The sequence below is a fragment of the Nomascus leucogenys genome, chromosome 16, assembly GCF_006542625.1.
Source record: "Nomascus leucogenys isolate Asia chromosome 16, Asia_NLE_v1, whole genome shotgun sequence".
Classification (NCBI taxonomy): domain Eukaryota; kingdom Metazoa; phylum Chordata; class Mammalia; order Primates; family Hylobatidae; genus Nomascus; species Nomascus leucogenys.
In genome coordinates this window covers 47,095,242-47,110,630 of record NC_044396.1, presented here as the reverse complement: position 1 = coordinate 47,110,630, position 15,389 = coordinate 47,095,242, and the positions used below count along the sequence as shown (strand labels likewise).

Here is a 15,389-nt window from a genome sequence, read left to right as displayed (position 1 = left end):
TCATGTATTTATTTCTTAGCTACCAGACGGCATCGCAATTTCCTCCAGGAATGTTGACCTAATGTGTTACAGGTTCTGCACAGCACTTGGACACATGGAAGGGACTCAGTCACAGTCAAAGGGTACCCAGGCACCTTCATTCATTCCCAAAATTTTTAATGGGTGTGCTCACTATACATAGCATTTTGTCCAGTGCTGCTAGGGGTCAAATTCAAAAGACCCAGCCACAGTTTTTATTCTTGGTTTCCCTGCCTTCTCTTCACAGTCCTGCGACTTACTAGAGAAAGCTGAGATGTACCTTTACCTTGAAGCTTTTAAAAATGTAACCCTGCAAAACCTGATCCTTAAGACAGTATGAGATATGTTTCCACAAGCATACAATTTAGAGGTTTGGATCCTTTTGTGGTTCATAAGTGTGATGATTGGGTGTTCATGTGCAGCTGTGAGATGTGCCACCCTTGAACCTTGTTACGAGTCCGGCACATTACCTGTTTAACGTGAAAAAGAAACTTAGAGGCTTGTTATTCAAGAATCCCTCAAAGGTAAACAATCAAAGGCTCATTCTCAGCATATATGAAGTTATAACCACATTGAGATACCACTCATACCCACTAGAACAGCTCTAAACAAAAGTCAGGTAATAACAAATACTGGTGAAGATGTAGAGAAACTGGAACCCTTCTACACTGCTGGTGGGCATGTTAAATGGTACAGCCACTTTGGAAAACAGTCTGGCAGTCTCTCAAACATTTAGACATGGAGTTACCATATGACCCACGGTTCTATGGGGGGCAGGCCTATACAAATCTATCTCAAAGTCCCCGGATGCCGGGAGGTGGAAGAAAGAGGCCGACAAATAAAGTTCCTTGGGAAGAAACATTTAATAGCGACTAAGGAACAGAAGCCATGTCCATATCTGTGTCTTGGGCAGCAAGATGAGATGGTGGATTGCTGTGCTATTAACCCCCAGACTCATTGCTTTTTTTTTTCTCTTTTGAGACAAGGTCTCTCTTTCTCTCTGTATTGCCTAGGTTGGGGTGCAGTGGTACTATCATGGCTCACAGAAGCCTCAAACTCCCGGACTCAAGTGATTCTCCTTCCTCAGCCTCTCTGGTAGCTGGGACTATAGGTGTGTGCCACTGCACCCAGGTGATTTTTATTTTTTATTTTTTGTAGAGACAGGGTCTTGCTTTGTTGCCCAGGCTGGTCTTGAACTCCTGGCTTCAAGCAATCCTCTAGCCTCAACCTCCAAAAGCATTGGGATTACAGGCATGAGCCATCACTCTAGCCCCTTAGGGCTTATATACCATAGGGGAGGGGTGGTTCAGAAGGGATGTGTAGGACAATTGAAGTATAATAACATCAAGTTGTTTGAATTAAGGACAGAACATACTGGGTAGATACCTGCTCTTACACAAGCAACAACAGATAAAGTAGAAATCTTAGAGGCCTTCCCAGAACAGGGGTCAATCAGAAGCCAACATGGAGGATTAGCTTCCAAGATGGAGCTGCTGTTGCCTCCACATGCAGCAATTCCACTCTTAGATTCCAATTCCACTCAACAGAAATGGAAACATAGGTCCATAAAAAAACTGTACACGACTGTGTACAGCAGCCTTATTCACAATAGCCAAAATGTGGAAACAACTGAAATGTCTATCAACTGATGAATGGATAAACAAAATGCAACAGAATATGCTCCAGCAATCTAAAGGAATGAAGTACTGTACAGATACATGCTACAACATAGATGAACCTTGAAAGCATTACGCTAAATGAAAGAAGCCAGACACAAAAGGCCACATATTGTATGGCTGAATTTATATGAAATATCCAGAATAGGCAAACCCATAGAGATAGGAAATTGATTATTGTTTGCTAGGGCTGGGGTTTGGAGGGTAGAGTTAGGAAGAGTGATAGCTAGAGGGTAGGGGTTTCTTTTACATGTGATGAAAATGTTCTCAAATTGTGGTGATTGTTGAACATATCTGGAAATATACTAAAAATCGCTGAATGATACATTTTAAATGGTTGACTTGTTTGGTATGTGAGTTATATCCCAATAAAGCTGTTATATATAAAAAAAAAAGTCATGCGACCAATTATTTCAACAATCAAGAGACTGTGTTAAAGATTCTTTGCTTGGCCAAACTTCAGTTAGGCTTCGGAATCTTCTCCCAGGTCCTTGTGTGCACTTCCTTATAAATGCAGTGTTAGGAAGTAACACTGCCACGGCAGTTTAGCAAGAATCCCCCACCCTCCATATGTGATCAAAATTCTTTACTCCCTACCCTTGGTATCTGACCCCCTGGCCTGCCTTCGCTGGGACTCCTGTTAGGTTGGTTCAGCCAGAATTCCCCCCAGAATTGATGTTTCCTCTTAGCAGTTTTCTGAACACCTGCTCCCTGCTCCTTGGCTATAAATCCCCACTTATTCCTGGTGTATTTGGAATAGTTACGATCGAGTTGCCTTCACCCCTTTAACTTCCGTCTTTTTTTTTTTTTCACAGGACCCAAAACGTTGTTATTTCAAGTCCTTGTGGCCAACAGATTGGTGGTTTATGTACCAGCATCCCTTTTTATGCGTAAAATATTTAAAACGCAGCCTGCAATGGTTGGTAAAGTGGTGAAACGTTTAGTGTGTGAGGTCGGATCCTAGTCTGGCCGCTGGTCCTGGCGATCCTCTGAGGCGGCCTGAGTTTGGGGCGCCTCGTGTCACCGCACGCCCCTCCTCCGGGCCTGAGTCACGGTGCCGCCGGAGTCCCCACGCGAGGATGCTGCGGTGAGCGCGGCCGGGACGCCGCGTCGGGCTCTCGGCCGCCCAGCGGCGCCGCACTGGAAGCCAGGACGGCAGCCGCGCGCTCCCCAGCCGGACACCAAGCCCGCCCTCCCCCGCTCCTCCGGACCTCCTCGGCAGGCGGCGGCGGGGCCTGCCTGTGTGCTCTGCGCCCGCCCGCGCCTGCCCTCCATGGCGTTTATCCGGAAGAAGCATCAGGAGCAGCAGCTGCAGCTCTACTCCAAGGAGAGGTGCGCGCCCAGCTGAAGAAGGGCCCAGCCGGGGGCCTGGTCGGGGCCGGTCGTGGGGACGCCGGCTGGAGATCTGAGGGACGGGAGGCGGCGTGGGGGCCGGGCACGGAGGCAGGGGCCGGACGCGCGTCCAGGGCCTGGGCTGGGGGCTGTGGCGGAAACCTGAGGTCCGGGTGAGAGGCCGGGGGCCTGGTCTGGGCCGGAGCCTGCCGGGGACAGGAACCGGATGTCGGGCCAGGCGAGATTCCACCGCGGAGCCGAGGCACGCCGAGCCAGCTTGCAGTGCAGGTCCCGGCGGCCGCGGGCAGCTCACCCGGAAGGCCGCGCGGGGTCCGGGCGTGGGTCCCTACCCGGGCGCCCAGCACGCGAGCCCGGGCGTTCGCGGGGGAGGGTGAGTACGCTGCCCGGCGGGCATCCCCTTTCTAATCCTTCCCCTTAATCGGGTCCAGGCACTCGGCGCCGGCGCCGCAGAGTTGGTCGCCGGGCGGCACCGAGCAGGCCGGCGACCACCCACTCGCATTGCCGCGCCTTTTTCTTGCCGACTCCTTTAGACACAGGACTACCTCCATGCTCTGGAAGGCTGGGAGGAGGGCCGCCAGAAAGGCCTGATTCTGAGGAAAGCCAAGGTCCTGCCTCCCAAACACTTGCTCCCCGCGCAGTGGACCTTGTGTTGGAAAACTTTGCAGTCGAAATCGCGGTGCGGCAGCGGAGCACTCACTCTCATTGGCATCCCAGTAAGGATTTGGGATCCCTCGAGCTAAAATGGTCTCACAGCAGTTCCGTTTCAGAGATTCTGGACCTGTCCCCACGGGAAGTCTTATAAGAAAGCTCACTTCGGCTCTATGTATAGATCCCAGAGCATTTTTGGTGACAGAAACAACTTGCTGGGTCTGCAGCTCAGATGCCAAAAGGAAAGGGGGGCTGAATCATTTTTACAAACACACTGTTTTGATTGAGAGAGCTACAGATCTTCCAGTGCTGCTAGCCTGTCACGTTGTCTCATCAGTGAATACCAGCAAAACAGGTTACACGTGGGAATACAAGCGCAGACTTCAAGATTTGTCTACACTTGTTTTATAAGGGTTGACTCGACCCCTTTGATCCAGACATTCATCCCTCTCTAATCTGTAATGTTGGTCTAACCAGTGTGTCCACAGTACGAAATGTCATTTTTCTACTGTAGAGAAGAAGATACGATACACAGAAAACATATCTCAGATATGGCTTTCAAAAATGTTTTTGGTGATGTGATTAGGTTTTAGTCACAGAAAGGGTTGTTTATTAAATAACTGAGCCCTAACTATGTAACTCACACTTAGGGATGCCCTTCTAATTTTGTAATGCATTTTTCTTGTGGAAAGAGCTTGAGTGGAGTTTCGTTGTTTAGTACCAACAATATTAAGACTTGTTGGTGCTCTGTACTGAGTGGGTGAACATTCAGATTTCAATTGTGAGAACTTTGACACACTTTAATTGCCATCATGTTGTATGATATGAGTCATTCGTGCCAATACTGTGGCCTCTTTGATATACAGGGAAACGTTTTTGGTTCTGGCTGTTATTTCGATGAAGTAATTTGTGTTCAATTTGGCTAGCTCATACAGCTCCGTGGTGTCACACAAACCTTGAAACCTGTACTTATATTTCCATGTATATGCTGCTTTGTTAGAATTCATTGATCAGACAACAACATGGTAGCCTGGCAGTGTTCAGAGAGAACTCTAGCTCTCGCAACCAAAACATTTATCTATCCAGTCAGGAGGCGTCAACTGTTCCTGAGCATCAGTCATCTGAAAAAGTTGGCGCCATGTGTTTTATATTTATTTGAATTATAACTTGCTGAGTGCCCAAATTGTTTAGTGCTCTGCCCCATGGCTTTGCAACCTGGGCTGATGGGCATACTCCATTCAATGCATAGAGTACGCCTTTGAATGACAGGAATTTATCTCACATCAGGTATCCCCTAGAATCAAGGAGTCTCTTTATAAATCTTAGAATTCATTCTGAAACAGAAGAATATTTCAAGGCAACTTTATTAAGCCCCAAATTTACCATTTCTGCCCAGATTTTTCCTGGTTTATCCCCTTGCATCAATAAACACAAATTAGCAAATGGATTGGACTGGTCATTGGCTCCAGCTTACCCAAGAAAATTGTTACTTTCCTTGGAAAACTTGAAGAGGGATTGTTTCAGAGGTTACCCATGAGAGGCCTCAACCTGTTCATTGTAAGTTCACTGGTGGCTCTCATGCTAATTAAGGGATTTTAGATTTCCAGAGCTACCAAATATTGACCCCAGAAAAGAAACTTGAAATGAGCATTTATTTCTCTTATTGTTAGGTTGATGTACTTTGATATTCCTGTGAAAGCAGAAGCATAGAGACTGACTAGGAGATTCTTGCATTGGTGGTTTAAACCAAGGTGGTGGCAGAATAAATGGAGGAAAGTGGAGGGATTCTAGATGTTTTTAGGAAGTGTGATTGACAGGTCTTGGTGTGGTGTATTGTATGTGAGAGGTGATAAAGTAAGAATTACAGCTAGAATTATCTCATAAAATACAGCACACCCAGTTAAGTTCGAATTTCAGATAAACAATGAATAATTTTTTTAGTATAAGTAAATGCGATAGTATATGCAATATTTGGTATATACTTATACTAAAATTTTTTTTTAGTATAAGTAAATGCGATAGTATATGCAATATTTGGTATATACTTATACTAAATTTTTTTTGTTTTTTTCAGACTGAGTCTCACTCTGTTGCCCAGGCTGGAGTGCAGTGGCGTGATCTCGGCTCACTGCAAGCCCCGCCTCCCGGGTTCACGCCATTCTCCTGCCTCAGCCTCCCGAGTAGCTGGGACTACAGGTGCCCACCACCACGCCCAGCTAATTTTTTGTATTTTTAGTAGAGACAGGGTTTCGCCATGTTAGCCAGGATGGTCTCGATCTCCTGACCTCGTGATCCACCCGCCTCGGCCTCCCAAAGTGCAGGGATTACAGGTTTGAGCCACCACGCCAGGCCCTTATACTAAAATTTTTTAAAGTATATTATTTATCTGAAGTTCAAATATAACTGGGCATATGATATTTTTATTTGCTAAACATGGAAATTCTACTCTCAGACTTCTGATTTGAATAACTATAAAGTGGTGCCATTTAATGGTGATGTTTATAAATAAATGTTTTGGTAATTTTAAGGATTAGAAAACAAACAGACACTTGGCCATTCAAAATAAGTATACTTATATCCTGGTTAAGATTTAGGTGGCAGGCCAGACACAGGGCACTGCCTGTAATCCCAACACTTTGGGAGGCCAAGGCGGGAAGATCACGAGGTCAGGAGTTCGAGACCAGCCTGGCCAATCTCTAATAAAAACATAAAAATTAACCAGGTGTGGTGGCATGCGCCTGTGGTTCCAGCTACTCAGGAGACTGAGGCAGGAGAATTGCTTGAACCTGGGAGGCGGAGGTTGCAGTGAGCTGAGATGGCGCCATTGCACTCCAGCCTGGGCGACAGAGCGAGACTCTATCTAAAAAAAAAAAAAAAAAAGATTTAGATGGCAGGAACCATATTGATTTTATTGTTTTTTAAAAATGTCCTGTGCACGTGTTGGTGAGGGTAAATTGAAAACATTTTTTAAAGGCAATTCACATGTCTTCCTTGGATTTGTCAGGGATGGCAGGTGTATACAGTAGGTAAGTAGATGAGGATATTATACAAACTTTCTATTTAAGACATTTCTATTTTAATATGAAATATATTAAAAGGTGGGAAGATCGCTCGAGCCCAGGAGTCCAAGGTTACAGTGAGCTATGGTCATACCACTGCACCCCAGCCTGGGTGACACAGTGAGACCCTATCGCAAAAAAAAAAAAAAAAAAAAAGACATTTCTATTTTATGATTTACAAGTAGACTAAAGTAGGCAAATTGTTAAATTTTTTTGCTTTACTATCCACTGTGGAGTGTTGGGATGACAGCTATTTCTTGGGTAATGTAGAAATTTAGATACTTGCCCAGCTGCCATGGCTTACACTTGTAATCTCAGCACTTTGGGAGGCCAAGGCACAAGGATCGTTTGAACTCAGGAGTTTTGAGACCAGCCTGGGCAACATAGGGAGACCTTGTCTCTATTTAAAAAATAAATAGGCCAGGTGTGGTGCCTCATGCCTGTAATCCCAGCACTTTGGGAGGCTGAGGTGGGTGGATCACTTGAGGTCAGGAGTTCGAGACCAGCCTGGTCAACATGGTGAAACCCTGTCTCTACTAAAAAAAAAAAAAGGAAAAAAAAAACTAGCCGGGTTTGGTGGCACACACCTGTAATCCCAGCTACTCGGGAGGCTGAGACAAGAGAATCGCTTGAACTTGGGAGGCAGATGTTGCAGTGAGCTGAGATTGTGCCATTGCACTCCAGCCTGGTCAACAGAGTGAGACTGTTTCAAAAATAAATAAATACATAATAAAAAAGAAATTTAGATAGTTGAGATATGTTTTCTTCTGAGGAAGAGTCATAGTTTTATCTCTATAATGTCATAAAATAAATTCTTAATTGTGGTTTGTAAGTTCCACAGATTTCCACTCAAGGATGGAAATTAGTGATCTTGAATTCTGTATTTGGTGCCTACATATTACATTAATAGTTTAACAGGCACTTTGAGGTTTCAACTTTTTTTCGGACATTCCATGAGCGTATAATACTCTTGATTATGCTAATATTAACTTTCTTTTTTTTTTTTTTTTTTTGAGATGGAGTTTCCCTTTTGTTGCCCAGGCTGGAGTGCAATGGCACAATCTTGGCTCACTGCAAACTCCGCCTCCTGGGTTCAAGCAATTCTCCTGCCTCAGCCTCCCAAGTAGCTGGGATTACAGGCATGAGCCACCATGCCTGGTTGATTTTATGTTTTTAGTAGAGATGGGGTTTTTCCATGTTGGTCAGGCTGGTCTCGAACTCCCAACCTCAGGTGAGCCACCATGCCTGGCCTAATTTTCTTTTAATCAATATATTTGTTTAATCAATCGTGTCTATATTTATTTTATAAAAAGCACTTGGCGAGAGGGCAAAGTGATTGTGATACTTCGGTTTAATCTTTCATTTCTAAGGCTTATCATCCCAGTCTTTTCAGATCTGTTTGTGGGATATACCAGGTGTTGAAAATCGAGATAAGTGGAGATAAAGTCAGGACTTTTTAGTCAGGAATGCCGATAGGTCCCAAGAAATCTACCTATGACTTAAATAAATAGGGTTTTTTTTTTCTCACATGAAAAACAGCGGGAGAGGAAATAAATGTTGCAAATTTCTTGGTTAATTTAGACTCCATATTGACTTTACCCAAAGTGTATTACTAGCCTATCCACTTACTTCCCTTTTATCTCAAATTAACCTCTTCCAAAGTGGCTACCATGGAGCAGTCACAGGAATCTACCCATAAATGGATTTTGAGTATGTAAGCTATATAATTTTCATTAAAAATTTTTTTAATGTGATATAAAATAGGAATGGTCATTTAAGGAATTCATTGCTATTTTTCTTCTAAATACTATTGTCATTTCATCTTTTAACCATCAGATATTTAGAATTGTGTCTTAAAATGTCCAATTCATAGATTTTGGAAATTATCTTTTTGTTGTTTTTTTTGTAACTTGTATTCAATAAGTAATTTATAATTGTTGTCTTCTTGGTGAGTTGAATTTTTTATCAATACATAATTGTGTCCAGAATTGATGGGTTCTTGGTCTCACTGACTTCAAGAATAAAGCCGTGGACCCTCACGGTGAGTGTTACAGTTCTTAAAGGCGGCGTGTCCAGAGTTTGTTCCTTCTGATGGTTGGATGTGTTTGGAGTTTCTTCCTTCTGGTGGGGTTCGTGGTCTCGCCGGCTCAGGAGTGAAGCTGCAGACCTTCGCCGTGAGTGTTACAGCTTTTAAGGCGGCGCGTCTGGAGTTGTTCATTCCTCCCGGTGGGTTTGTGGTCTCGCTGGCTTCAGGAGTGAAGCTGCAGACCTTCGTGGTGAGTGTTACAGCTCATAAAGGCAGTGGGGACCCAAAGAGTCAGCAGCACCACGATTTATTGCAAAGAGCAAAAGAACAAAGCTTCCACGGTCTCGAAGGGGACCCCAGCGAGTTGCCACTGCTGGCTGGGGCAGCCTGCTTTTATTCTCTTATCTGGCCCCACCCACATCCTGCTGACTGGTAGAGCCGAGTGGTCTGTTTTGACAGGGCGCTGATTGGTGCGTTTACAATCCCTGAGCTAGACATAAAGGTTCTCCAAGGCCCCACCAGAGTAGTTAGATACAGTGTTGACTGGTGCATTCACAAACCCTGAGCTACACATAAAGCTTCTCCACATCCTCACCAGACTCAGGAGCCCAGCTGGCTTCACCCAGTGGATCCCCCATCGGGGCTGCCAGTCCTGCGCCGTACGCCTGCACTCCTGCACTCCTGCACTTCTGCACTCCTCAGCCCTTGGGTGGTCGATGGGGCTGGGCGCGGTGGAGCATGGGGCGGCGCTTGTCTGGGAGGCTCCGGCCCACAGGAGCCCACGAAGGGGGTGGGAGGTTCAGGCATGGCGGGCTTCAGGTCCCGAGCCCTGCCCCGCGGGAAGACAGCTAAGGTCCTGCAAGAAATCGAGCCAGCGCCGGTGGGCTGGCACTGCTGGGGGACCCAATACACCCTCCGCAGCCTCTGGCCTGGGAGCTAAGTCCCTCATTGCCCGGGGCCGGCAGGGCCTGCGGGCTGCTCGGAGTGCGGGCCGCCAAGCCCACGCCCACCCAGAACTCCAGCTGGCCCGCAAGCACTGCGCGCAGCCCCGGTTTCTGCTCGCGCCTCTCCCACCACACCTCCCTGCAAGCTGAGGGAGCTGGCTCTGGCCTTGGCCAGCCCAGAAAGGAACTCCCACAGTGCAGCGGTGGGCTGAAGGGCTCCTCAAGTGCCGCCAAAGTGGGAGCCCAGGCAGAGGAGGCGCCGAGAGCGATCGAGAGCTGTGAGGACTGCCAGCACACTATCACCTCTCATAATGACCTCTTCACTTCTAGTAATTTTTTTTCTATTTTGTCTGATTAATATAGCTATATCAGTTTTCTTTTGGTTATTTGCTTTGTATGGGATTTTCCATTGTTTTACTTTTCACTATTCTGTGTCTAAATAGCTTATACTTGGACTTTTTTTAATGATTCATTTTGATAATTTTTATCTTAATAAATTAGTTTAGTCTGTTTACATTTATTATTACAAATATATCTGAATTCATTTTTTACTTTTTAGTTTTGTTCTTTTATTTTGCCTTCCTTCCCTTCTTCCTTTGGATTAAATAAGGCCCCCTTGCTCTCTTTCATGTTTCCCCGAAGAGTATGGAAGTGTTATATATTTTATTTGTTTTTCTAATGCTTATCCTTAAAACGTTAGCATATTAAATTTAAGATCTGAAGCTAATCATTAGCTTTAATCTCCTCTCTACCACTGTAAGAACCTTGGAACACTTAACTCCTGTGCCCCCATCCTCAATTATAGTCTGTTATTGTCCGGTATTTTTTATCTCTATTTTAAACCTACAGATTGTACATTACTAATTGCCTGGTTAATGCTTCTGTAGTTTTACATGCATATTTACCATTGTTTTTGTTCAGTATTCCTTCTTACATGTCATATCCTCATTACAGAATTATTTTCTCTTTCCTGAAGAATATCCTTTAGAAGTTCCTCTGATCGGGGTTGGATGATGATATAAACCACCTCTGTTTTTGTCTGTCTGAACATATCCTTATTTTGCTTTTGCTTTGAAAATCCGTTTTCCTAGATGTTTAATTCTGTCAGCATTTTGATGATTATCCAAACAAAGGCAAAGGGCCAGGGAATATGCACCAGACTTGCTGGAGTGCTCTGGGGTGTTGCGGGATACGTCACAGAGAATGGTCGGTGATAGTTGTGCCTTGTCCCCCTGGGGCAACATTCAGCTACCTGGCTGGGCCAACTTCAGACTTCAGGAGAAACCAGCACTCCAGGGAGTGACCAGGGGCCAGAGTACAGTAGGACCATACTGTGATGGAACCTTGGCTCACTCATCCTAGCTCAGCATTTGTGGCTGCAGGATATCCTCTCCTCCTTGCTAGCTTGATTGGGGCTAAATCTGTATAATGTGGCAGAGTTTGTTCCTGATGGGGGAAACACTAACCTTTTTCCTGGCATGGTTAGGGGACTGGGGTTTAAGCCTTGTGGTTGATGAGGTTTGATTGCCTTACACACAGTCATAGCAGTTTTCCCTGAAACTTTGCAGGAGGCCACCTTCTCTTCTGGGAGACCAGCCTGCAACAAACCAATATTGTTAAGTCTAATTGTTCTTTGGAGGTAATCTGTCTTTTCTCTGGCTGCTTTTAAGATCTCCTCTCTGTAATGTTTTGCTGTCTAGATATAGATTTTTTTTCTTCATCTATCCTGCTTGAGTTTCCTAAAGCTAAAATAGTTTTGGAAAATTTGGAGCCAAGCTGAGCTAAGGCTAGAACAAATGTTCTCTGATCCAAGTCCAACCTCTTTTCCACTGTACCATACTGCTTCTATTTTAAATGCTAGGTTGTGGGCTACTGGCCAGTGCTTATTTTTATGGTATCCTTGAAATTTAGACTGATTCAGGAATGAATGAAGCCTGTTTTATGTAGATATCAGAATCTTGTTAGTCAAAGTGTGGTCCACAGGCCAGCAGCGCATGTATGCCTGGAGCTTGTTAGAAATGCACATTCTTGGCCGGGCGCGGTGGCTCACGCTTGTAATCCCAGCACTTTGGGAGGCCGAGGCGGGCGGATCACGAGGTCAGGAGATCGAGACCACGATGAAACCCCGTCTCTACTAAAAATACAAAAAATTAGCCGGGCGTGGTGGCGGGCGCCTGTAGTCCCAGCTACTTGGAGAGGCTGAGGCAGGAGAATGGCGTGAACCCGGGAGGCGGAGCTTGCAGTGAGCCGAGATTGCGCCACTGCGCTCCAGCCTGGGTGACAGAGCGAGACTCCGTCTCAAAAAAAAAAAAAAAAAAAAAAAAAAAGAAATGCACATTTTCAGGCCTCACCCTGGAGCTGCTGCCTCGGAATGTGCATTTTAACAAGATCCCCAGATGATTGTGTTGCAAATCAACCTGTGTGAAGCGTTGCTCTAGATAATAGTAATTCAGCATTCATCTTGATTTTTTATTTGTTTGTTCCTTCCAGCTGAACTTCCTTCTTTAACTTCTTGATAGTACACATAAAAAGGCTCAGGGAAACCTCCTGCCCTGCACTATGACCCTTGATGAGGAAACTGGAGGACTTTGAGAGCATAGATGACATTTTTACCATTTCTTCTCATAAATTGCTGAGACTTGAAAATAGAATTGACTGGCTTTATGGATGGTGTCAGTGAAAGGGATTTTGATATCTGAACCATCTTGGTTGGAAGTCACTGCATCTCACATAGTCGGGGAGAATGTAATTTTCTGAAGTCTAGCTGAGTGATAGAAAGCTTTAACCTAATTACTGAGGGGAAGGGCTAAAAAAGCCAGATGAAAGAGTGAAATTGTTTAAATTCATGAGAACTCTTTCTGGGAGGGAAGAAGGGCCAGTAATTTAGAGGAGAAAACAACTGGTACAGGAACTAGAAATGATACTTAGTCCCTCAGATGTCTTTCTGCAAATATGTAGAACGTGGATAATAAAATGAGCTGGGTCTTTTAACAAAAAAGGAGTAATATGTGTTTTAGGTATCACTGCAGTTGGGTAAGATGAGACCCAAGATTGGAATCTAGTGTTGAAAAGCTGCAGACCTATTGAAAAGGAAAGACCTGCCAGGAGGTGAGGCAGTGGGCTCTGAATGTTAAGAAGGTATACATACATCTGAAGGGGAATCCATGAAACCCCAGGAAAAAAACCCAGAGAACACAATTGGAAAGAGGAACAAAGATAACATGATTGTGTTCTTTTGTTACAGGCCACGTTAAGTGGGTGGAAGAAATGGTGGCTGTGTACCTGGTGTAAATGGGAAAACAGGAAGTGGCAATAGAGATACTGGCTGAAATGCTTAGTGAAATCTAAGTACAGTTTATTGACTTCCTTTGTTAAAGTTTTAATTTATCCTAAACTTGAGAACTTTACTTAATTCTGCATATTAAAGACAAATTATTAACCAAGTAGCAATGAAATGAACCATCAGAAAAAGCAGTCATATCAAGTTGTTTATTGCTGGAGCTCAGGAGAGTTGAGAGGGATCCTGTCATACATAGAACCTAGATTTTTAAGAAAGCAGATATTGAAAGTTCCAAGGAACACAAAAGATAGGTGCTGTTACTGGACAGTTTGGAAAGCATATTGACCCAGGAAGTTTGTGAAACTGTCAAAAATACAATTAAGAACATCTAATCCAAATGATCTTTTGTGAGGAGTTACAGAAAATCAGGCAAGCTTGCATGTTGGGAGGAAGCTAAAAAAGAAAAAGAAAATCAGGCTAGCAAATAAAGAATGGTTGTACAGGTAGTATTTCTCTGAGTTTGTAATTATTAGTTTTAATATAAAACAAGAAGGTTATACATAGTTAATTTCAAAAAGGTTAAAGCCCCAAATGAGTGGAACCTTTGAAAAATGGTACAGATTAAAAAAATAAAAACAAAAAAACTTCTAAAGTTGCCTTTGGAACTAGGAATTACTGGGCTGCTGCCTAGGCCTAGCCTGGTACCAGGTGTAACATTGATTTATGACAGAGAAACCTCTTATTTTGTACTCCATTAATAATACTAACCTTCAGACTGAAAGAGATAGGATGAACTTTTGCAAGATGGATGAAGATGCGAAGGGTACCCACATGCTTATGTCTCCTGGTGTAAAATCCTGGGAGAGTTTGAGTGTAGAACCACAGAATTATTTCAATGATCTAGGAACTTTGAAAGGCGCTGAAAGAACATGTGTGCACAAATAGGTTTAATGCAAATTCTACATCAACAGATTATTTATAAAGCACTAGAAGAGGAAGTTGTTGTCACCAGTCCCCAGCATGAACGTCATGCTGCTAATCTCGTCTCTTTTGACAGCGTTCTGACTATGTTTAAAGTCTGGTCAAATGCAGGAAAGTCAGGAAAAGGCAGTAGATTTAATTAATCTGAACTTTGGCAGAGGAGAAGGTTTGCTTTGGTGAAGACTTCATAGCACAACTGAGAAAGGGGAAATTAGTTTAGGTGGAATAATGTTTGAATGACTCTCTTCAGAGATTGTTGTTTGTGTTAGTCTATTTTTATGTTGCTATAAAGAAATATGTGAGACTCGGTAATTCAAGAGAGGTTTAATTGGCTCACAGTTCTGCAGGCTGTACAAGAAAGAAGGATGGCACTGGCATGTGCTTGGCTTCTGGTGAAGCCTCAGGGAGCTTTTACTCATGGTGGAAGGTGAAATGGGAGCAGGTACATCACATGGCAAGAGAGGGAGCAAGAGAGAGGAGGAGGAGGCTCCGGACTCTTTTAAACAACCAGTTGTCATGTGAACTAACTTAGCATGAACTCACTTGTTACCAAGGGGATGGTGCTGAGGCATTCATGAGCGATCTGCCCCCATGATCCAGTCACCTCCCACTGGACCCTACTTTCAACATTGGTAATTCCATATTAACATGAGATTTGGAGGGGACAGACATCCGAACTATATCATTTTGCTCCTGGCCCCCTAAATCTCATGTTCTTCTTACATTGGAAAGTACAATCATTTCTTCCCAATAGTCCCCCAAAGTCTTAACTTATTTCAACATCAAGTCCAAAGTCCTGAGTCTCATCTTACACCTATTTCTTTCCACCTATGAGCCTGTAAAATCAAAATATTTGATCTACTTTCAAGATACAGTGGTGGTACAGGTATTGGGTAAACATTCCCATTCTTTTTTCTTTTTCTTTTTCTTTTTTTTTTGAGATGGAGTCTCGCTGTGTTGCCCAGACTAGAGTGCAGTGGCACAATCTCGGCTCACTGCCAGCTCCACCTCCAACATTCCCATTCAAAAGGGAGAAATCTGCCAAAAGAAAGGGGCAGTAGGCCCCATTGAAGTCTGAAACCCAATAGGGCAGTCATTAAATCATAAAACTCCAAAATAATCTCCTGTGACTCCTTGTCCCACACCCAGGGCCAGCAGTGTAACAAGTGGGCTCTTAAGGCCGTAGACAGCTCTGCCTTTGTGGCTTTGAAGGGTGCAGCCCACTTGGCTGCTGTCACAGGTTGGAGATGAGTGCCAGCAGCTTTTCCATGCTGAGGTTGCAAGTTGCTGATGGCTCTACCATTGTTGAGTCTAGAGGGCGGGTGGCCCCCTTCCCCTAGCTCCACTTGGTGGGGACTCTGGGGGCTCCAGCCCACTTCTCCCCTTGACACTGCTATCGTTAGA

The 15,389-nt window shown here is 44.3% G+C and overlaps 2 protein-coding genes and 1 non-coding gene across 3 annotated transcripts in view; 2 read left to right on the top strand and 1 right to left on the bottom strand.

Annotated features, from left to right (window-relative positions):
* The first annotated feature begins 394 nt into the window (after positions 1-394).
* LOC115830741 lies at positions 395-498 on the top strand. Its single transcript, XR_004026292.1, has one exon. It is a non-coding gene; the product is annotated as a small nucleolar RNA U13 (small nucleolar RNA).
* Positions 499-1,178: 680 nt separating this feature from the next.
* Positions 1,179-3,339, bottom strand: LOC105740057. Its single transcript, XM_012507876.2, has one exon. It carries the CDS (start codon positions 2,989-2,991, stop codon positions 2,635-2,637), a length of 357 nt encoding a protein of 118 aa, XP_012363330.1. The 5' UTR covers positions 2,992-3,339; the 3' UTR covers positions 1,179-2,634.
* The window catches only part of NSMAF (neutral sphingomyelinase activation associated factor), an 81,320-nt gene continuing 69,183 nt past the window's right edge, over positions 3,253-15,389 (top strand). The window contains 2 exon segments of the mRNA XM_030795366.1: positions 3,253-3,384; positions 3,386-3,417. Coding sequence (XP_030651226.1) covers positions 3,253-3,384; positions 3,386-3,417 — 164 coding nt within the window.

Bases quoted from the DNA above. Each gene is read 5' to 3' on its own strand.
- LOC105740057 (XM_012507876.2), bottom strand. From the start codon at position 2,991: ATGCTTCTTCCGGATAAACGCCATGGAGGGCAGGCGCGGGCGGGCGCA.